This window comes from Sturnira hondurensis, unplaced genomic scaffold (genome assembly GCF_014824575.4).
Source record: "Sturnira hondurensis isolate 20B ecotype Veracruz unplaced genomic scaffold, ASM1482457v3 Scaffold0020374, whole genome shotgun sequence".
Taxonomy (NCBI): domain Eukaryota; kingdom Metazoa; phylum Chordata; class Mammalia; order Chiroptera; family Phyllostomidae; genus Sturnira; species Sturnira hondurensis.
The window spans coordinates 235,335-258,556 of record NW_028093005.1 but is presented as its reverse complement, the minus strand read 5'-3'; the positions used below and the strand labels follow the sequence as shown (position 1 = coordinate 258,556).

At 48.0% G+C, this 23,222-nt stretch overlaps 1 protein-coding gene across 1 annotated transcript; it reads left to right on the top strand.

Moving 5' to 3' along the window:
* The first annotated feature begins 14 nt into the window (after nucleotides 1-14).
* Nucleotides 15-23,057, top strand: SHPK (sedoheptulokinase). Its single transcript, XM_037029563.1, has 7 exons — nucleotides 15-261; nucleotides 5,842-5,983; nucleotides 13,101-13,284; nucleotides 13,821-13,973; nucleotides 14,904-15,079; nucleotides 18,646-18,846; nucleotides 22,108-23,057. Exons 1-7 carry the CDS (start codon nucleotides 94-96, stop codon nucleotides 22,515-22,517), a joined length of 1,434 nt encoding a protein of 477 aa, XP_036885458.1. The 5' UTR covers nucleotides 15-93; the 3' UTR covers nucleotides 22,518-23,057.
* Nucleotides 23,058-23,222: the final 165 nt, after the last annotated feature.

The window sequence follows — 23,222 nt, the reverse complement described above, 5'->3', positions numbered from 1 at the left end:
GAGAGGCTCCGCCTCTGTACCTCGATCGCGGGTGAAGTGTGCGGTTGGGGCCCCCCACCGCAGCAGACGAGACCGAAGCTGGTCCCCACGGCCATGGCTGCACCGTCAGTCACTCTTGGCATCGACCTGGGCACCACGTCTGTGAAGGCGGCGGTACTGGAGGCCGCTCCCGACGACCCGTCAGGGTTCGTGATACTGGCCAGCAGTGTCCGGGCCGCGCGGGCGGAGGCGGCGGCCCAGAGCGCGGCGGCCGGGTCGCAGGTGAGGCAGTGCCCTGGCGCCGCGCCGCCTCCAGTAGCCTCCTGACGACCCTCTTCTTCTCTCAGGAGGCCACCCCGACACCCCTCTTCCTCACAAAGGTCTCCCTGACTGTTCCAGCCGGCAGGTCCCAAGAGCTGGTCCCAGGAGCTTTCCTGCCTGTTGGCACAGGTCTCCCCACTCTCTGGCCTCCTCGAGGGCCCTTGCTTATGGTTCCCATCCCCTTGCTCTTTGCTCTCCATTTTCTGTATCCTGACCTGCGGGGAAGTCCTCTCCTTGTGTAATTCTCCTCACACCTGCCTGCGTCCTCCAGTTCAGGGCAGAGTTTGGGTTTCCCCCTGGAAATCGGCTGCTGAATCTGGCATAACAGGAGCAGAATGTGGACTGAGGAACTCCAACACTTGGTCAACAAAAGTCGGCCCCCTCCCCAAGTCTCCAGAGACTGAGGCATTTTGGAGGAAAAACAGAAGGACGGAGGGAAAGGCCTCGGAGGAAAGACAGACAGAAGATAGACATTGAGAGACATGTCATTAGAAGAAGATCGGATTGATAGTTATACACTGTGGTGGTTTAGTGTCTTGTGAAAGCGGCAAGATAGAAATGGAGAGTTTTACCACAATGGATTTTGATGTCAGGTGTGGCTTCAGAAAGGATGTCAATCCTCAGAGCTGAATCCCATTAGTTCCCTGAAAAAAGTAGCTCTATGTTTAGTTAATTGACAGTAGAACTTAATATCAAGGAACTTTGAGTAACCTCCTCTCTGGATCTCAGCTTGTTCTTCTCCGAGTTGAAATAGGTGGCCTCTGTGGCCCCTTCTAGCCACAGACCTCCATTTTCTGAGCCACACTCCACTCCCGAGAGCTTTGTTTTTCCCAAGCTCTTGCCACATATCTGGGCTCAGTTATTTAGGGTTCAGAGTCCGTCTTGCTCTGAGGCATTTCAGAAGATTAAGAATTCAGGAACACTTTGCATTTTCAGAGAGGCTTTCAAAATTAGTTGGGTTGGGGCATCAGGGCATTGTAGAATGAAGATTTCACTTTGTGAACTGCGAGGTGGAGGTGAAGTCGGCTCCAACTCTGGGAGTGAGCACCAGAGCCAGGACTGCAGGGAGGGGGTTTACGTGAGGCTACTCCTTGAACACTGCATTCCCTGCTTCCCCCAGCGGCCAGCAGGCTCTTCTCTGCTTACAAGCTCTGTGCCACACCTACTGAGGGGACTAGGGGAAGCCAGTAACAGCCCCCCTTCAAGCCCCACATGTGTGTGCTGCTGTGGGACAAAGAGCAGTCATAGAATTTCATCTACAGCAGGATTTCTCAACCTTGGCACTGTCGATTGTTTTGAGTTGGGTGTTTCTTTGTGGTGGGGAGCTGTCCTGTGCCCTGTAAAATGTTTAGCAGCATCTCAGGCCTCTAACCCACCGCACGCTAGTAGAATCTTCTTCCCCAAGTTTTGACACCCCAAACATTTTCATATTGCCACATGTTCCTAGGAGACAGAAAGCACTGGGGTGAGAACCACTGATCTATAGAAATAGCTGATGGCTCTGTTCTTTCCTCATGACCATACCTCTCAGCCTTTAGAAGTATTGTGCACGCCGTGGTCAAGCTTGGCAACCGTGTGGAAAGTCAGGCTTTTAGGTATTTGCAACTAGGGTTTTAGAGGGAAGCTCTGTGACCCTTTCTGAGTTACTAATTTTTCCTTTCCGCCTCAGTTTCCTCATCTATAAAAAGCATGAAGGAGGAGGGTTGACTGACTTTCTAAGTTCTTTTTTCAAATCTGAAGTGCAAGGGTTTGATCTTGATGCAGACCAGTTGATAATCTGAACCAAGGAATGGGGGCAGTGCCTTTCCTGTTAGAGCGTGGGTGCACCCACTGCCTGTCCCCCATCACAGCACTAAAACTTGAACTCCCTGCTGAACACTGCCTGTCTCCTTGTCTTCACTGCCATCTGGCCTCTTTTCTTCCATCGCTATCCCCACGCACACAGCCTGCACCGCCCTGGCCCATTTTACACAGTAGCGCCTCTGTCCTGGGTGGATGCACTATCTGATTGTGTTGTGCGAACTCTTTAAGCCAGCACTGTCCAACAGATATCTGAGCCACACCTGTAATTTTCAATTTCTATAGTCATATTTTAAAAAAAGTAAAAAATAGCAAATGAAACGAATTTATTGATTTTATTGGGGTGACAGTGGTTACTAAAATTATATATATAGGTTTCAGGTGTACAGTTCTGTAATCTGTCATCTGTATGTTGTGTTGTGTGCTCACCACCCCAGGGCAAGTTGCCTTCCATCATCATTTATCCTCCTCTGTACCATCTTATACGTCCCGCACGCCTGAAATGAATTCTAATTGCATATTTTATTTAACCCAGTGTTCCCAACGTAGTATCATTCCAACATATAATAATTAATGACATTGTGCATTCTTTCCCACCTCATACTAAATCTGAAATCTGGTCTGGATTTCACACTGCCAGCACATTGCAATTCAGGTTAGCCACATGTGGCTGATGACTGCTGTGCTGGACAGTGTGGGTCTGAATGACCTTCTTGCATCCTCCCTTCCCCCACTGTCGTCTTTCCTCTTACAGGAGCATGCACAACCATGTACCTCCTCCTTGTCTCTCACTGCCAAGTCGGTTCTGTTGTCGACTCCCCGGATATGAAGAATCTTGTTAGGATCTGGGCTTGCCTCCTCAGGAAAGTGCTTTACGCTCTCTCCCCATCTCCTTCCCTGTTCTTCCCCTTCCTTCTGCTCCTCTGTTCATGCTTATTAGGAGCCAAGAATTGCCTCTGACCAAGGCCAGGAGGCTGACAGGGGGCAAGTGAGGGGCTTGTTCCGAGGAGGTGAGGGCTGCACTGCCCCATGCAGGGAAGTGAGGGGCCTGAGGGCTGTGTCTTCAGATGCTTTTCCAGGACCATAAGCTTTCTCAGTTCCCCAAGGAACAGACCATAAATTTATTAAGAGCTGAGCTGCATTCTCTTCTGAATTTTCCATGTGTTCTTCTAGGTATTAAACATAAATTTATTTTGTACCTTGAAATTTTTATGTGGCAGAAACATTTTACTTTGGTTGACATCAAAGTAAGTATTCCATTTATTAAATTCAGAGCCCTACTTCTTACTTAAGCCTTTAAACTTATCTTATAAAGCTTATTCCCTTCTAACTCTAATATTTAACCACCATTTTTGAAGGCTTTTGAATAATAATCCCATTTTGGTAATGAAATACCTTGGATGTTTTAGACTGCAGTTACACATTTTCTTTCCTAGGCGCTGCAGTTGTCTGACCTAAATCTTTTCAGAATACTTAAATAATTTTTATAAATCTAATAAATTAAATATATACTTATACAAACCTTAAGTGCTTTTATATGTTTTAAATCCTTTTATAAATATAGTGAGATTTGAATTTATAATCACAAATCTAGGTCACTCAGTTTCACATTTTATTTTTATCTTTTTAACTTTAATTTCACATTTTTAAAAAAGATTTTATTTTGTTTATTTTTAAAGAGAGGGGAAGGGAGGGAAAAAGAGGGAGAGAAACATCGATGTGAGAAAGAGACATCAATCACCTGCCTCTTGCATACGCCCTGACCAGTGACTGAAACCACCACCCAAGCATGTGCCCGACTGGGAAGCCAACTGGTGACCTTCCACTTTGTAGGATGATGCCCAACCTGGCCAGGCTCAATTTCACATTTTAAATTGGAGTTACAAAGGTGATCTATGCCAAATTCTCTTGAACATATACATTTACTTAAAATACCAAATAATCAAAGATTTTTTAAGCACAAATACAGGGGTGGGCAAAAGTAGGTTTTTGGTTCATATAAAAATAACACAATAGTTAATGAGTAATAATATATTACTTATTAGGTAGGTTTTTGGTTCAATAATATAAGTAATAATATATTACTTATTAACTATTGTGTTTTTTTAAAAAATATTTTATTTATCTATCTTTAGAGGGAAAGGGAAGGAGAGAGGGAGAGAAATATCAATGTATGGTTGCCTCTCGTGTGTCCCCTGCTGGGAACTGGCCTGCAACCCAGGCATGTGCCCTGACTGGGAATTGAACCTCGATTGTCTGGTTGACAGGCCCACGCTCAATCCACTGAGCTACACCAGCCAGGGCTATTGTGTTATTTTTATATGAACCAAAAACCTACTTTTGCCCACTCCTGTATTAATCATATAAGTATGATTTTAAATTTTTATAGTCTTATGATTTGCATTTTTTATGATTTTTAAATTTTTATAGTCTTATAAACAATATAAGAATAAACTTTCATACGCAACTGTAAACCTACTTTTGCCCACACCCTGTATTAATCATATAAGTAGATTAAGCACTTTGAAATTTACTTATTACCAAGAAAATAATGATGATCCTTGGGTTGCTTTCCCAAGTGCATATTTTGTGGTAGCTTCCTTAGCCTATTGAGACTTTACTGATCAGGGCATCTACTGGGATGGGATCAGATCCTAGAGTTTTATGTGTTTCTAGTCCCTAAGAGGGGCTTCATCATGTAAAGAAGAGGTGGTCAGGGAACCCACATTTCTTATGGTCGAGTCACATTGTTGCCTACTTTGGAAGTTAGTCTGTACCTCCCACTTGTTTGGATATACTGCTTGATTGGGTATAGCATTTCTTTAGCTCTGAGATCTGACTTCAAAGACCTTTGAACGTTTCCAAATTCTGCGTTCTTTTCATATTCTTGTTTCTTAGGACCATTGGACTTATTAATATGCTGTTTGATTACATTCCACTTATTTCTCATGACTTTGTCTCTCAAGGTTATCCTGTTTACAGAAGTCTTCAAGGAGATAGCAAGTCTGCAGAATAGGCAAATTAGGAAAAGATGGTCCTTACTTACCTGAATTTTTTCCACCCCACCAAAATCTCTTTATACTATCAGACTTCCTCTGCATAGTGTCTACCATTGCCCGAGTAATCTGAAAACACAGCTGTGGTGATGATACTCTCCCATTCAGAAAGCCCTTAGGGGCTCCCCATTACCTTTAGGAAGAGCCCCTTACCCTGGGCTTGAGGCCCACCGATTGGGCCCCAGCCTCTGCCCTTGCATCCCCTGGCTCTGTACCCAGGCGTTTCTGGCCTTCCTCTGTGCCTGCCTTCCTTAGGTGGGTTTTTGTTTCTGAGTCCAGGGCCTGGACCCCAGGGCACTCAGGAAAGGTTCCTCTCTGCTGTGTTTTGTCCTTCTGCCCGAACACTCTCTGTGTCTTGTGGAAGGCCCTTGCCTTATTTCTCCTGACTTGTCTTTTCCTGTCCTTCCTGCTAGACCGTAACTTCTTGTGGGGCAGGGGCAATGCTCTCCTCAGCTCACACCGCAGTAGAGGGCAGGGCCTGGGCCATTTGCCAAACCTAATCTGCAGCGGTGCCGCCTCTGTGAAGGCAGGGAGTAGAGCCTTGCCCACCACAGTCCTGGTCCGGGGAGCCCTCAGTCTCACATATATTCCCTGAGGCCAGTCAGCATGTGACCCCAGTGGAACTGGCTGGGCAGCCACCCGGAAAACCCTGGAGGTTGCCGTATGTGTCCTGTTCTGTTTCCAGGCTCGGGAGCAGGATGTGAGTAGAATCATCCAAGCCCTAAATGAGTGCCTTGCTGCTCTTCCCCGGCAGCAGCTCCGGAAAGTCTGTGGCATTGGAGTGTCAGGACAGATGCATGGAGTCATGTTTTGGAAGACAGGCCAAGGTATGCGGGGCTCCGGGGATGAGCACATGCTGTTAACAGTCTTGGTGGAACGAGAAGAGTGCCGCCGAGGGCTCTCTGAAGGGCCTGGTCATCCTGCAGCCGGGGTGCAGGGGTGCATGCTGCCTCGAGTTTTGTGCGTGTCCTGTCTTATCCACATGTGTTAATGAGCTGTCCATTCACGCACCATCAGCACATTCACCAGGGGTGGAAGAGGGAGAAGAGTGAGTTCCCCGGTCCTTTGTAGGATTCCATGGAGTGGATTTTCCATAGCTCTTCCTCTGGGTGTCAGTGTCTCAGACCATCACTGCTGGCAGCCGAGAGGTAGTGTGACTGTGGAGATGCTGAGACACAGAGGAAGCCAGCCCATCTGAATTTGCATGTAGTTTTGTTGCTTAACATAGTTGCAGATATTTGTGATTGTTAAGTTCGAGGGTCTGTCTTCTTTATGGGCTCAGTTGCTAGCTAAGCATTTGGTTGGTCATCTTGTATCAGGAGGTCTGCCCTAGTGCAGAGGTGGGTGACCTGTTCTGTTTGGCCTCCAGGAGGAGAATTAAGCCGATAAAATATTAATGAGCAATTTACACGCAAGGTGCTAAGCAGAAGATATTACCTGCATGATCTCATCGAAACTTCCCCAACACCCTATGATGTAGGGTACCTTACTGCCCCCATTGTGCAGATGAAAAGTTTAGATTCGGAAAGACTAGAGTAATATGCATGGGGTCGTATGGTAGCAAGTGGCAGCTCCAGCTTTTGAACCGAGGTAGAACTGAGTACAGACGCTGAGTCTTTAAAGGCCTCTGGGAGGACTGGAGCTACGGGGGGGCACAATAGCTTAAGGAAGGGAGGAACTCTCCAACAGCATGTCCAGACAAGGCTTAGACTCCCGTGGAAAGTTGTGCATCCCTGATACAGCAAGCATCAAAGATTTTAAAAAATACGTATTTATCCTCATTCAAGGACATACTCATTGATTTAGAGAGAGGGGAAGGGAGGAGGAAAGATAAACATTGATGTGAGAGAGAAACATTGATTGGTTGCCTTTCGCACATGCCTTGGCTGGGGACTGAACCCACAATCTTTCGGTTTACAGGATGATGCTCCAACAAACTGAACCATGCTGGCCAGGGTGAAAATAATTTTTTTAATTATAAAAAATTCTATATTGATGTAAAAGTAGGGAGAGTAGTATTCTGAACTGACACACACCCATCACCCACCTTCAAAAATACCAACATTTTACTACAGGTGTTTTAAGTAGAGGATGGCTGGCTATTTTGGGGGGCTGAAGTTAAGGGGATCTGAATGTTGGATTTACCTCTTCCTGCCTGGAGGAAGGTCAGCGATTCCGATTCCCCTGGGCCAAGTGAGTGGTGACTTCCTCAGCAGCAGCGTGACTGGTGTCTCCTGCCGCGACCTTTGATCAGTCCCCAGGACGGGCCGGCCACCTGGAGGAGCCAGTGCAGGCGCCCTCCTTCCTTCCCTCCCACTCGTCTGCCTGTCATCAGGCCAGCTGAGGCCGCAGGAGCTGCTTGGCTCCCATCCGTATCAGGAGCAGAGGCCGATTAGGGTGTTAGAGCTGACCTCTCATAGGGAGTCTAGGTTGTAAAAGCTTTTTAAACTCCTTAATTTTGCATTAACGAGAATAAATGTCCTTTTAATACTAAAACCCTTCCCAAAGAGAACAACAGAGATCTAACGATTGCGGTCTGGTCGCACGCCTTCCTTTCTGCCGATCTCCTGGACTTTGCAGCAACCACATGCTGCTTAATATTTCATCGAGCCGGCCCGCGTGCCTTTTTGTCTTGTTTTCTGTTTCTGGGAAGGAGAAAAGCCACTGTTTGACGATGATGATCCCTGCTTAGCAGAGTTAAGTGAAATCAATTTGGGATCAGGTCGTTCCACTTTTAATGGTGGACATAATTCAGTTCGGGGGTTAGTACCTATGATATATAAAGCTCTGTGCGGGGCCCCACGGGAGACATGAAAGGAATGGATGAAGCCCTCACCTTTCAGGGCACACTCAAGGCAGTCAGCATAGATGGGGACCAGTAACCGGAGCGGAGAGCTAAGTGCTTCCAACAGGGCACAGGTGAGGCAGCTGGAGGAGGGCAAGGGAATGACTTAGTGTCTTCTGAGAGGCCTGTGGTTACGCCTGTTTCAAGACTCCATTTTCAGCCTCAGTAATGGCAGGACAGAAGCGGGGATCATAAAACCAAACTAAAAGGCAAGCGGCAGACTGGGAGGAAAGATTTGCTAGTTTATATAGACAAAGTGAATATGGATGAAGATAAAGAAACAATAACGAAGAAGGCACAGATGGCCCTGTGGAAAATGGGCAAAGGTAAAGGAAGGCAGTTCCTAGAAAATGAAATACAAATGGCTACTAAGCATATGAAAAGGTGCTCAGTGTCATTAGTAATTAGGGAAGCTCAGCTGAAAACAATGAGAAATCTTTTTCTACTCACTGGATTATAAGAAATTAAAGTTTATAATGTCAGGAGTTGGCAAACGGGTGGAAAATTGGTTCTTTTAAATACCGCTGCTGGGAGTGTCAATCAGCAGAGCCAATTTGGAGGGCAGTGTGGCAGGGCCTATTAAAAAGAAGAAAGCTTCTACTAAAAGGAAAAACATAAGGTAGCTGCTGTGACTCAACAGCACTACTACTAGGAGTCTGACCAGGAAAAGTACCGTGACGCGTATGTGCATAAGGAGGCATGATCACGGTTGCTCGCTGCACCCTGTTCATAGCCGTGAAAACGGCAACACTGGATCCCAGGGGAATGGCTGAATGACTGTTCGTATGCCCGGGCTATAGAATGACCCAGAGTAGTTTAAAAAGAATAAGGTACTTTCATGTACACCATCATGAGAAGAACTCTGGAACACCTTGTTGGATGATAAAAACAACTCCTGGAAATGTAAATACAGTATACTACTATTTTTTTAATAGACAAAACAAAGTAAAAGAAAACCCAACCAAACAAAATGCGTATGAGTGTAAGCACTTTGGACAGCGACCCAGCAAGTGCTGATAGCTACAGAAAGGGAGCTGAGACTCTGGTGGAAAATTGTCGAGCCGGCCTTTTGCTTTATCTGTAGTTTTTGACCATTTTAAAATAAGAATGCGTTAGGAAAAAGTGTCTGTGAGGCCAGATTCTGAAACAGGCTACTTGCATCAAATCCTGGTTCTACCACTCAGGTGACTGACCATTGGCAAAAAAAAAGTTAACTTCTCTGTTCTTCATTTTTCTTATGTATAAAATGGGAATTATTATCACATCTATGTTATAAGGCTGTTATGTAGATTAAATAAATTAATATTTTGCCCCAGCTGGATGGCTCAGTTGGTTGGAGCATCCTCTTGTAAACCAAAAGTTTGCAGGTTCGATCCCCTGTTGGGGCGCATGTGGGAGGCAGCTGATTGGTGTTTCTCTCCCTCCCTCCCTTCCTTTCTAAGATCAATGAACACGTCCTTGGGTAAGGATTAAAAAAAGTTAATACTTTTAAAGTGCTTTGAATAATACCAGGTACATGGTAAGAACTCCATGTCTGTTTTGTAATACAAAGAAACTAAAAAGACAGTCTAAAAATAAAAAAGATCAAAAGAATATTGTAGACAGATAAAGAGGTTGAAGAAAAGCCGAGGAGATGCACTGGGATAAGAACCAGGTTTAGGAGGAAATGGAGTTGTGAGGCTACTATGAGGAGCAAACATCCTCTCCCCCCAGGAGAAACTTCCTGTGCGTCTTTAACCTGCCTCGCTGGTCTTCTGGGTGTTGGCCAGGGGTACCAACGGAGACTGGTGAGATCCCTCAGAGCCTTGGCCTGGTCTCTTGTCTATCTGCAACACAGGTCCCCTGATTTTGTTATGGCTCACTCCCTTACTCCTTGCAGGCCCCTCCTCCCATGTCACCTCAGAGGGGACTTCCTTCATCACTCTCCCCTTACCCTGTTGTATATTTCTTCATACCAAAAGTACCTGGTGACATGCATCTGCTTGCTTATGTTCTACATCGCTAGCATATAAGCTTTGTGAAGGCAGTGACTTTTCCTTGTTTACCGCTATAATCTCAGGGACTAGAACCAGTGCCTAATACAAACTAGATAATAAATAAAGCATTTAGTCACACATGTACAGGTGAATGAATGGATATTTTGTGGCCTGAGGGGCAATTAAATCTGTTTCTTTGGTTCTTGATGAGCAAGTGGATAGGAAAATATAATGGTCTTAGCTCCCAAATTGAGGGTCTGAGCTCAGACCCAGCTGTGAAACACCTTTATGTAGGGCTTTGCCCTGCTTTGCTTCAAGGCAGCAAGGCAAAGTGGAAGCCAGAGTCTCCTTTCCACCCATTAGATCTGGAGTTTTCTTGATTGCCGATAACGTTTGTTGACTGTCAATGTGCTTTTCCCACTCCGCTGCAGCGGCTGTATTAAATTGCATGGAGGTGTGGGACAGGGAACAAAAGATACGTAGTGGGTATAGTCTCTTTCTCGAGGGCTGCTAGGGTTTAGAAGGTAACAGTTTGTCTTCATCATAATCATCATACTAATATAAATTGGGTACTTACTGTGTGTCAGGTACTGTTCCATGTGCTTACATACAACCCTACACACACAGTGCACACAGCACACAACTCTAACCCTAACTCTAACCCTTCCCTTTGCTGATAGCCAGAGAGTGAAGTCAACGCACAGGCGGGAAGACTGCCGGAATCCAGGAAGCAGAGTGAGAAGTACCTCTGGGCTTCCAGATGCCACCAAAATGCTGAGCCAGCCTGGCTGCTGGCTGTTGCCCCCAAGACGGGTTTCAGAGGAGCCGTAAGAGAAAAGCAGCTCAGTGGTTTGGGTTTGGGCAAGAGGCCCTGCCTGTGGAAGGATAAACTGGGAGGGGAGCTGCTGATTCCCCTGGCTTGCCCTGGCCTTGGGACAGTAGCCCCTGTCCTCACACCCACAAGAACTCAGGTATCTTCAGGAATGAAATCAGGGCACTGGAGAAAAACAGATATCCCTGCCTAAGTTTCAGGGATAGTGACTCAAGTCTAAGGATCCTCATAACATTGTTCCTTCCTGCAGGGCGAAGGGGAAGCCCTGACCCGAGGAGGAATTTTTCCATCATGGGAGTGACTAGCTGTGGGTCCATCGTCCCCAGCCCCTGGGGGCTCACAGGACTGAGGTCTGGCCCATTTCCACTACCTGACCAAGCAGCCAGTACTCCCAGGACGAAATGAACTCCTGGGCCAGGACAAGGAGACGTTTGAAGGGCAAGACTGTTTCACAAGAAAAGTGTGAGAAGCAGAACTCTTAGAATGAATTAAGAATTTAAAGTTAGGTTGACATAATACTAAAAGGAGGATATTAGCAAGGAAACAATAAAAAACATAGAAAGAACCAAGCAGAAATATTAGGTGTGAAAAATATAATAGTTGAGATAGAGAATGTAATAGATGGGATTAACAGCATTGATTGAACTTCAAATAGAAAATGAAGGGTTAGACTGAGGAAATCTCTCAGAAAGAAGAAAGAACAAAGGGTAGGAAATATACAGGAAAAGCTGAGAGACATTGAGGATTCAGGAGCACTAGCTCTGAGTGATAGGGAACCCAGAAGGGGAAAACTGAAAGTGGTAGAGGAGGGTATATTTGAAGAGTGAAGAAAATTTTCCTGTAATTGACAAAATACGATGCAATGCCCCAGACTGAAAGGGCCCATAAAATGTCAGAGAGGAGAGTGAAGAAAACCCCAGCTAGATCTACTGTAGGGAACTTGGATTTCAAAGGCAAAGAGAAGATTTCAAAGCTCCCAAGAGTAAAAGATCAGGTCCCATAGAAAAGAATTAGAAGCAGGTTGACATTAATTTTTTTCAACAGTAACATTCTATGTAAAAAAAGCAACGGCATAGTGTTTTTTGCTATTTATTGCTGCAAAATGAACGACCTCCAAACTCAGTGATTTAAAAGAGTAGCTAGTTTATCATATCCTGTAAGTATTGTGCGGGCCTCAGCGGACTGATCTTCTACTGTATGTGGAGTTGACGGAGGCTGCTTGACAGTGTTGCTCCGGTGGACAGACTGGCCTGGAGGGTTCAGGGTGGTTCTGGTGCCCAGGAGGGGAAGGCTAGAAGGCCGGGCTTGGCAGGGGTTGGCTTGCCAGATGCTTGCATGTGCCTTCTACACAGTCTCTCCAGCACGGTGGTCTCAGGGCAGTGGGACTTACAAGGCAGCTGGCTTCCCCTGGGCGACCACCCCAAGAAGCTCTGGTGGGAGCGGCCAGGCTTCTTATACCCAGCCTTGGGGGTCTTAGGTTGTCACTCCTGCCTCACATGTGTTGGTGGAGCAAGCCACGAGGGCCAGCTCAGATTGCAGGAGAGAAGGTTAGACTCTACCTCTTAATGGGAAGAGTAGCAAGTAATTTGCATCAACCTACCACATATCTACAAATAGTGCTTTTAAGTAATGAATAAAAGGAACTCAGAACCTAGAATATTGTAGTGGTCAAACCGTCATTCAGATGTGAGGATATGGAAAAACATTCTGAGGATACAGGCCTGCAGATGCTTTGCCACTGAAAGACCTACACTGGAAAGTTTGGGGTGAAATATTTCAATAAAAGCAGAGAAAAAAAGTCCAGAAATTGTTTTAAGAAATAAATGAAGTAAAGATGGCGGATACTTTAGTAAAGTTTGATGTCTAAAAGTCACTTCGCTGAGACCAAAGGAAGAGAGAAAATAGATCCGTAATCATCCAGAAGCAGGTTTAGATGGTGTCACTTTGGTGGGGGTCGGAAGGACAAGGGCCAGGGGACTTGAGAGTATGCTATGCTTCTTTCCCTACCTGAGCAGGGTTATAATATCAACTTTAAAAAATGAATAAAAAGAAACGTAGAAGAAGTGGGACAAATGCAGGAGTGAGTGAGTTGCCCGGGGCCCTGTAGCTGGTGGTGGCAGAGCCAGCCGCTGGAGCCGGGTGCTCTGGAAGCAGAACCCACATGTGTGAGGGAAACGTCCTCATGGGTGACGAGGTCTGTGCTGGAACCTCGCTAGCAGCGCAGTCTCGAGGACCGGCTGCTGCTGGTCAGCCCCTCTTTTCTCTGATTTTGTTAATCTCCTTTGTTCCAGGCTGTGAGTGGACAGAGGGAGGGATTGCCCCTGTGTTCAAGCCCAGAGCTGTGAGCCACCTGGTCACCTGGCAGGATGGCCGATGCAGCAGTGGGTTCCTGGCCTCTCTGCCCCAGCCAGAGTCCCATCTCAGTGTGGCCACGGGGTTTGGCTGTGCGACCATCTTCTGGCTTTTGAAAAATAGGTACCTACGTCTGCTCTCTGGATTGGGGGCTGTATTTCCAGAAGGATGAGGGGGGTGGCGCCTCTAGCCTGTCAGCTTCACTCTGTATGCTGCATTGTCCCTCAGTGAGTGTGACCCTGTGTGGCGTGTGGTCACAAGACCTGGACTTGGTCTGGAACTGCTTCATTTCCCAGAGGGCTCTCTATTGGCTATCCTAGTCTCACCCAGAGGGGGAAAGAAGGGGCTAGAGGTGACAAGGGACTTGCCAAGGGTCATGTGGTAAGTTCATGGTGGGGTCAGGGCTGCTGAGAACAGCCAATGTCCTGCTTTCTGAGGCAGGATGAGTCCTCCTCTGAGTCTCCTTCCCTAAAGGCAGCTTTGCTTGGAACAGCTGGGAGGGCTACACCTCGGGAGGTCCATCTGGGGGACCCACACATTTGGGGTCCTGGCTGCCACCCAGCAATGCCATGCCTAATCCACGCTGCCATAGCTAGGTGCAGCAGATACTTTTAAATCCCTGTCAGACCACGCTGAATTGTTTTTGGTGTGAAAAACAGCCCAGGGTTCCTGGAGTCCTATGATGCAGCTGGCACCATCCATGACTATGTGGTCGCTATGCTGTGTGGCTTGCCAAAGCCTGTGATGTCTGACCAGAACGCTGCTAGCTGGGGCTATTTCAACACCCAGAGCCAAAGCTGGAACTTGGAGATGTGAGTATAACCTTGCAGGTGGCCACAGTGGAAGGGAGGCATCTCTGGAGCGAGAGCTTCAGTGGGGCTTCCCCCGGGAATAGGGGGGGATTCCAAGAGGCCAGGAATCAGGTTCCAGGGGCCCCCAGCCTGTTCCTGTCCCCTGGGCACAGGCAGTAAGTGAAGCCCTTGGGGAGGGGGACCACCTCCCACACCATGCTGTCCTGTTCCTCCACAGCCACCCAGACCTGGGGTGGGCTCCCCCGTTCTCTGTGGCCCAGCCCACCTTGTCACTTTCAAAGAACAACTTTCACTCTATAATATATTTTAAAACAAGCTTAAGAAATGGAAGTAGTATGTATGAAGGATGCCTTGTAAGTTCTGCTTAAACAATCATTTGCCTTTTCAGGTCCAGAAGTCCAGTGCCCTGTAGGTTCACTTCCTTCAGGGCCCCAATTCTGAGCTCTGTAATAAACAAAAAGCACCTGGTAGTGCAGGTAAAGGACTTTCCAGCATGATTTATAAAATTGACAGCCCCACATTCACTAACCCTGAGTGATGAATGCATTTGTATGCAGGAGGTGACTCATGGGTTTGCCTTTGGTGTGGGCCGGGCTAACCAACCGTGACTTTGCACTGAAACTCCCTTTGCAGGGTCTTTGTGTTCCCTCAGACACAGGGCCCGATGCCAGTGCATCTCTGCTTAAATGGGTTTCTTCTTCCCCTGAAGGCCAATCTGAACCTTTTGAAAGCCAGTGTTCATTCTTTTAAAAATACCAGCCTATTTCTCCTGGTTTTAAGAAAGCCAGAGAGGCCTCTGTGAAAACTCTGGCTTCTACCATCCCTTCCCCTACCTGTATCCTGTAGCGCTTTCCTTTGTCATTTCCTGGAAACAGCAGAAACCAGGAAACCAACCACTGGGTCAATATGCTGTTCACTTCTGGTTTGCAGACTGAGGGCCTCTGGCTTTCCTGTCCACCTGCTCCCTGACGTCGGTGAGCCCGCCAGTGTGGCCGGCAGAACTTCCCATGCGTGGTTTGAAATCCCAATGGGGACACAGGTGGGCGTGGCCTTGGGTGATTTACAGGCCTCTGTCTATTCCTGTATGGCCCAAAGGACAGATGCAGGTAAGTCTTTTGTACTGTGCTCAGACTTCTACCTCTGTGCAGTGAATGGGCAGTGAGGCACATGTACCTGGAAGCCTCAGCGTCCTGCCCATCATTTTTCTGCAAACGTGGAAACACCCTCCTCCCCAGAGCTGAAGCCCCTTCCAGTCCAGTGGGGCCAGGGCTGTCCTGACCAGTCTGTGCCTTTCCTCTCCAGGGCCAGGTGAGGGAAATGACTCTGGTTGGCAGGTTTCTGTGTGACTCTGTGACCAAGAAAAGAGATTAGTAGATTAGGGTTTTTGTGATCGTGTTTGTCAATGCAAATTTCATCCCATCTGATTAAAAATCTATAGTCTAGACTGTATTTAGTGAGAGTCACGGAGAGGTGGAGGCAGCAGAGCGGGGCCAGGCCGGCAAACTTCTCCTGTGCAGAGCCGTACTGTAAATATTTTAGGCTTTGTGGGCTGTATAGTTTCTGTCATAACTACCTCTGCTGTGTTCCAATGAAACTATTTATAGACACAGAGATGTTGATTCATATAATTTTCATATGTCATGAAATACTTGTCTCCTTTTGATTTCTCTTTAACCCTTTGAAAATGTAAGAACATGCCTCTGGGATTGTAAAATAGTGTGGCCCCCTTTGAAAAGAGCCTGGCAATTCCCCAAAAGTTAAACGGGGAGGGACTACCTGTCCCGGCAATTTCACACCTAAATAAAAGTATGCCCAAGAGAATGGAAAACACATGTTCACATGGGAACTTGTGCATGAATGTTGCCAGCAGCATTAGTATGTCACTAGCCGCACAGTAATCAAAAAGCGAAACCACCAAAATGCCCATCCGCTGACAAATAGATTGAAAAAATGTGGTATATACACAGAACTAAAGTGCCACAGCATATGCGTGAGAGCGAGAGAAATGAAAAGAAGCTTGTCACAGAAGGCCACGTGTTGTGTGATCCCATTTCTGTGAAATGTCCAGAATAGACAACTCAGAGAGACAGGAAGCAGATTCGTGGTGGCCAGAGGCTGGAAGGGAAGGGGATGAGTGCCAACAGGTGTGGCGTCTTTTTGGAGTGATCAGAATATTCTGCAATTAGACTGTGGTAATCGTTGTACGACCCTTGAGTATTTGAAAAACACCAGAATGTACACTTTAAAGGGGTACATTTTGTGGTGAACCGATATGAATTACATCTCAATAAAGTTATTATTACAAAAAAAATGTGAGAGCTGTTCTCACCTCCTGAGCCGTTCCAAAACAGGTGGTGTGGCCTGTGGGCCATCCTTTGCCCGCCCTCGGACTAGGGTAGGGTTGGGGCCTGCTGCCCACAGGCCTGCAGGGTAGGTACCGGATGCGTGTTTCAGTTGGTCCCCGTGGCAGCTTGGCTGAGCGAGTCTGCTCCGGGAGCCCCTCCTTGTGATGGGGGCGGGGATGGGGAATTCGTTCTTTTTGTCATCACGTCTGTTTTTCTCGCCTCAGTTAGAACTCATGCAGTTGAGCCCTGAGTTTAGAAATTCTGACCAGCACTATCCTCTGTGTAGTGGTTCATTCCTTTTTCATCACATTCTTTACAGACAATTTCAAGTGACTGGTTTTGTTTTGTTTCTGGTAGTGATTGGTAATTCAAGATTAGCTGAGCAGGAAAGGTGAAATTCTGTCAGTTTTGTTTGCACATATATGTGATAAAAATCATTTGAGATAAAAAAGTTCAAAACCTTCTTTTTCTCTACAATTTTCAACTAAAAACAGTGCCCCAGGAAAGCATTCTAAGTTTATCCTGTGACTTTTAACTCCCCCAGGAAGGACACTGTCTCTCTCCTTCCACCTCCCTTCGCCTCAAGGCGTGCATGTCAGGGAACTGGCCTGGGTTTGCAGCCTGGCCTGGAGGCCTGGGTTGGAGTTTCGGTTGTCTACATTTCCCGTCTGGTGTGACCTTGGGCAGGCCACTTTTCTCCCTGAGCCCTTGTTCTTGTCCACAGCGAGGGGGACAGTGCCTTTCTCATGGGGCGGTTGTTGAGGTGCTGGGGTGGTGCCTGGAAAGGCCTGGCTCTTTCTCATACCTGGTGGCTTTCAAATACTAGGCTGCTCCCTCCAAGGGGCTGTCCTGTGTCTGGGTGGTAACGTGCTCTCTGGGTGGTGAGTGACAGGCTCTTCAGACAGGAGGAAGGTAGAATTTGGGCCCCCTCTTCACTGTGCAGGTGTAAGGCTCTGGTTCCAGGCTGGGGCTGCTGGCCTGTGCTCACCGTGCCATGCCCATGGGCAAACTTGGTGGCCCCCATCACTGACACCTCCACCTGAGGGGTCAGGTGGAGGGCACACTGTTTCTGGTTTATAATGATGGTAAAAGGCTAGATGTGGCAGAAAGTAAACACTTTTGCTTTCTTGGATTGCTTTTGCTGTCACTTCTGACCGCCCCCGCCACCCACTCTGAAAGTTGAAATGCTGACCTCAGTTAGTTTGGCTCCCAACAGACAGAGAAGAACAGGTCAGGTCTTGTGACAAATGGGGAAGAAACTGCTGGAAGAGTCTGTGGGCCCTGGCCTTGATCCAGAGGAGGAAATTGTCCCCTTTGCCCTGGGTCTGGGACTTTTCCTCCTGCTCTTAGGGGAGGTTAAGGAAAACACCTTGGCCCTGGCCAGGTGACTCAGTTCTTTGAGCATTGTCCCGCACACCAGAAGGCGGGTTGGGTTCCCAGCCAGAGCACACACCTAGGTTGCTGGTTTGATCCCTGGTCAGAGCACTTATAGGAGAGAGCCGATCGATGCTTTTTTCTCACATTGATATTTCTGTCTTTTTCTCTCCCTACTTCCCCTCTCTCTGTTAAGTCAATTAAGCATATCCTTGGGTGAGGATTAAAAAAATAAAATAAAAACAAAACACCCTGGAAATGAGAAGGAAGTAGAACCTGCCGAAAATGAACGAGACCTCTGCAGAGAATAAAACATTTCAGCTGAAGTCTTACTCTCTATAAATAGTTGTCTCCTGCTGTCTAACTAATCACCCCAATATTCAGTAGCCTAAAAGCACCAAATATTTACTATCTCACACAGTTTCTTTTGTGTGTGTGTGTCTGGGTTTGAAATTTATCTTGTAAATGTCCATGTTTGAAACAGATGAAACACTTTCTGAGAATCACGGCTCTGAGTGTGACGGGGGAGTTGGGCTCTGGGCCCCTCGTGAGATTGCAGTCAGGCTGTTGAGGGCTGGCTACCCTCATCTGAAGGTCTGGCCAGGCCTGCATGGTCCTCTTCCCAGCCCCGTCGCGGGGCTGTTGGCAGAGGCCTTGTCCCTCTGTAGTGCTGCTTCCAACATCACCTGCCTTCCCAGAAGCTGCAGGGCTTTTCGATGACCTGGTCTCCAAAGTCACACACTGTCCCTTCTGCTTCATTCTCTCACTAGAAGCAAATCACTCAGTCCAGCCCACACTCATGGGGAGGGGAGTTAGGCAGGCCCACCCGAAAGAAAGAGTGTCACAGAATTTTTGGACATATTTTTAAAACCAGCACCCTCCCCCTGTCCTGTTGTGACCTGTGACCTCCGAGTCAGCCTGACAGACCTCACTGTCGCTTTCTTTGGACCCAGTTCTCAACATCAGCACCTCGGTTCAGCTGGCAGCCTCCATGCCTTCAGGATTCCAGCCGGCGCAGGCTCCAGACCCCGCAGCCCCAGTCGCCTACTTCCCGTACTTCGACCGGACCTACCTGGCAGTGGCGGCGTCACTCAATGGGGGCAACGTGCTGGCCACATTTGTCCACATGCTGGTCCAGTGGATGGCGGATCTAGGTAAGCTGTAGCCCACACAGTGGCAGCGTCTCACTTGTCCTTTCATTGTGGAGTTTCTTGGTGCTGAACGTGCTGTTGAAACTTCTGGATTTGTGTCTCAGACCCAGCCAGGTTCTAGAACTTCTCTTCCTTCCTCAGGAACCAGAGCTTCTAGCCGCTCATCTTCCAAGCTGCTGTTACCTGCTCTCTCTTTGTGGAAGGAGCACCACCTCTCCTAACCTTGACTATGGAGAATCAACATAGTCTCCCAGTTCCCCTCTCTCTTTCTCTTTTTAGATTTATTTATTTTTTAGAGAGGGGGAGGGAGGGAGGGAGGGGGAGAGAGAGAGAGAGAGAGAGAGAGAGAGAGAGAGAGAGAGAGAGAAACATCAGTGTGTGGCTGCCTCTCACATGGGCCCCACTGGGGACCTAGCCTAAAACCCAGGCATGTGCCCCGACTGGGAATCGAACCTGAGACCCTTTGGTTCACAGTCCTTGCTCAACTGACTGAGCTACGCCAGCCAGGGCGTGCTCTCTCTGTCTCTGTCTCTGTCTCTGTCTCTGTCTCTCTCTGTCTCTGTCTCTCTCTCTTGCCCCCCGCTCTGATTTTATTTATTATTATTATTATTTTTAGAGATAGGGGAAAGGAGAAGGCGAGGGAGAGAAACATCAATGTGAGAGAGAAATATTGATCGGTTGCCTCTTATATGCACCTGACTGAGGACTGACTGTGTAACCCAGGCATGTGCCCTGACCAGGAATCAAACAGGCAACATTTTGCTTTGCAGAATGACGCCCAACCAATTGGGCCACACCAGTGGGGGCTACTGTCTTATTTGTCTGTGAGGCCCTGAGTCCCTCACATTTGAGGTTTTTGTTCTGATGACTATAGACAGCTGAAAATAAAAGGATTCATTAAACATTAATGAGTAAAAACCTGGCATTTTACAGTATTTTAGTCCGCACAGCCCTTAACTCTGGTTAGTAGTTCCTGACTCCCTTTCTTAAAAGGGAGTCCGGGGCCAGGTGGCTGGGGTTTGAATCTCAGTGCTTCCACCTCCTGTGTGCCTTTGGGCAGGTTACTTAATTCCTCTGTGTCTTACCTTCCTTATGTGATAGGGGGGATCGTCCTAGTACCTGTCTCAAGGACTGTGAGGATTGAGTGAGTTGATATTACGAAGCACTTAGAACAGTGTCTGGCCCACAGTCAGTGTGATATAATCCTTGCTAAATAGGGATCGTGTGATGGGCACAACCCAGGAGAGTGGCCTCAGTTCCCAGCTCTGTCCCCAAATCATTATGTGGCCTTGGCAAGTCCCCTCCCTTCTTTGTTTTCCCAGCTCCGATGTTCCGTGGCTCTAAGCCCGTGGTGGGGACATTTGGTAACTCAGAGCAGTGAGTCTCCCTAGTGGATTGGGATGGGGTGGCGGCCAAGGGACGCGGAACAGGGCGGGAAGCCAGACGTCTCAGGCCCGCGGCCGGCACCCCCTCCTGCAGGAGTTCCTCCAGGCCTGCGTTGTGGCCTTAGCGTGTCTGAGCGAGGGACAACGCTTTATTTCAACATCTCCTTAAACATGGTTTTGAATTTTTAGTAAGGAAATACAAACACATCATTATTATTTTTAAGTTGTAGCTTTTATTTGTGTTTCAGTGGCTTTTGTACTAATGCCCTTTTTCTGTGTCAGGATGCAGTCCAGATTACCACATTGCGTTGAGGCTTCACATTCCCTTAGTCTCTCTGTCTTCTGTTTGATCCATCTGTTTTTTCTTTATCTCCTTTCCCTCTTTTTTTTCCCATTAGTTGATGGCTTTACATTTATATTTGTTCTTTCAGAAGTTTCCGACACACTGTGTTTCCTAGGAGGTGGACAGAGACGCATCTTAGGCACCGCTGTGTAGTGTGAATTGGTATGAGTTCTAAGGACAGAGTGTCATATCCTTTGACCCAGCACTTTCCCTCTGAGGGCTCAGCCCTACAGGTGTATATATTTGGGCACATGTACAGTGGAACCTTGGTTTTTGGACTTAATTTGTTCCAGAAAACTGTTCAAGAAGCGACTTGTTCAAAAACAGAATCTCTGTCGTTTGTCGCCTGAGAGACAGGTGGTCAATCAGACAGGCATCAGCATGAAAGGGCTGTCGGGTCGAGAATTGAGACCTGAATTTTTGCTTGACAACTGAGTCATTTTTTCCCCATGAGTGACTTGGTCACAAACAGAATTGTTTGAGGGCTGAGACTTTCGAGAACCAGAGTTTGACTGCACTAGGTTATCCTCCAAGCACCTGGTTTTTCTGATATTTTAGTAGGATTTCTACAGGAAAGACACATACTCACTCAGCAGAGTTTAACCAGAGTCCTGCTGATCAAAATTTGACTGTGATATTTTAATTACTTCTCTCTCTCTCTAGTTTCTGAGCATTATAGTTGAGTTTGTACACATTAAGTGTGCTGACGATGACACTCCATGGTGACGCTAGGTTGGTGGCTCTTAGCACCGGCCGCACACTGGAGACACCTGTGGAGTTTTTAAAACAGTGTTGAGGTTCCAGCGCCACTTGCAGAAACGCTGATTATGTGGTCTGAGGTGGGGGCGGGGCCTGAGCGTGGCATTTAATAAAGGTGCCTCAGGTGATTCTGATGCCCTCAAGTGTTGGTAAGCCCTGGTCTAGAGCCTTCTTCTCAAGCAGTGTGGTCCTCAGGCCAGCGGTACTGGTTTCCTCTAGGAGCTGATTGATAACAAATGCAGACTCTCAGGGCCCTCACCAGGTGTGTGGTCAGAAGCTGCACTTTAGTAAGATCCCTAAGTGGTTCCTGTGCATGTTCAGATGTGAGAAGCACTTGGTCTTGACTTCTGCTGGCGCGGGGCCAGACCATGATCAGCCCTGTGACCCTGGGACTTCTATGATACTGCTGCTAAGTCTGGTAGCAGCCATGATACTTGTTGGCCAGCGTGTGCATTTTGGCCCCTTAGGCACCAGCGGTCCCATAGCGGTGGGACGGTTAGGGCTCACAGCAACACTTACATGACCTCCCCCTGAAGTCTGGCTGGGGTCTGCAGTGAGAGGGCTGGCTGAGACCTGGCACAGAGCACAGCTGGTCAGATTATGTGAGTCCCTGAGCAGGAAGCAGCCAGCTGTGTGTGGGATCAGCCAGAGGGAGCCAGAGGGGAGCCAGAGGGGAGCCATTGGCGGATCTGTGCCTGCCCTCAGGGAATTCTATGCTGTCTCATCCTGCAGTGAGGGGGTGCGTGAGCTCACACGGGTCTTCTCTGTTCCTGGCAGGCCTGGAGGTTGAAGAATCCACTGTGTATTCATGCATGATCCAGGCAGCTGCACAGCAGAGAGACACCCGCCTAACCATCACTCCAACAGTGTTGGGCGAGAGGCATCTGCCAGACCAGCTGGCCTCAGTGACCAGAATCTCCTCCTCCGACCTCTCCCTGGGGCACGTGACCCGGGCCCTGTGCCGAGGCATTGTTCAGAACCTGCACTCGATGCTTCCGTTTCAGCAGCTCAAAGAGTGGGGCGTGGAGCGGGTGGTCAGCAGTGGGAGTGCACTGTCCAGGAATGAGGTGCTGAAGGAGGAGGTGCGGAGGGCTTTCCCTCTCCCAGTGTCCTTTGGGCAGGATGTGGACGCAGCTGTGGGGGCAGCGCTGGTCATGCTCCAGAGAAACCTCAACCAGGAGTCTTAGCACACTCTGGCCGAAGGACTGTTGCAAATTTTACCTAATTAACATTCCTGACATGTGCTTGGGGTCATCCTTTTCCTGGGCAGCACAGTGGGCAGCTTTAAACAGTGTTTGTTCTCAGGGCACCATCCTGACCGGGGACCGTCCTGCAGGGCACAGTCTAACAATGCAGGCAGGAGCCAGCAACCAGGTCCTGAATATGCCTTCAAAGAGATTCACCCGGTAGCTGGTTGCAAATGTAAATGTGGGGAAAAGAAAGAGAAGAGGAAGAGTAACCCAGCATCCTGGCCAGCAGGCTCACTGTAATCATGTGCAGACAAAGAGAAAATAAATGTGGACTTCAGACACCAGCATGTCTGGTGGCTGGGGGCTCCGAGGAAGAAAAGAAGGTCTGTCCTGCACCCCACCTCCCACTTTGGATTGTTTTTAGGGGCATGAAGCTCTGACTTGGGTCACATGCACTATCAGAAAAGTCCTTCCTGGCCTAGTTAAAGAACAAGTATAAATGACCCCCAGACATGGACAGTGGGGTGGGGATTAACTGTGGGGGTGGGGGGTGGGCGGGGCAGGGGAGAGCAATGGGGAAAATTGGGATGAGTGTGCTGGAACAACAATAAAAAACAAGTCTTTCTGACTGGATTGTACTATGTGACCCCTCTCCCAATCTCCTTCTCCCCTGGCCACAGCTGGTGACCTGGGGCGGGGCGT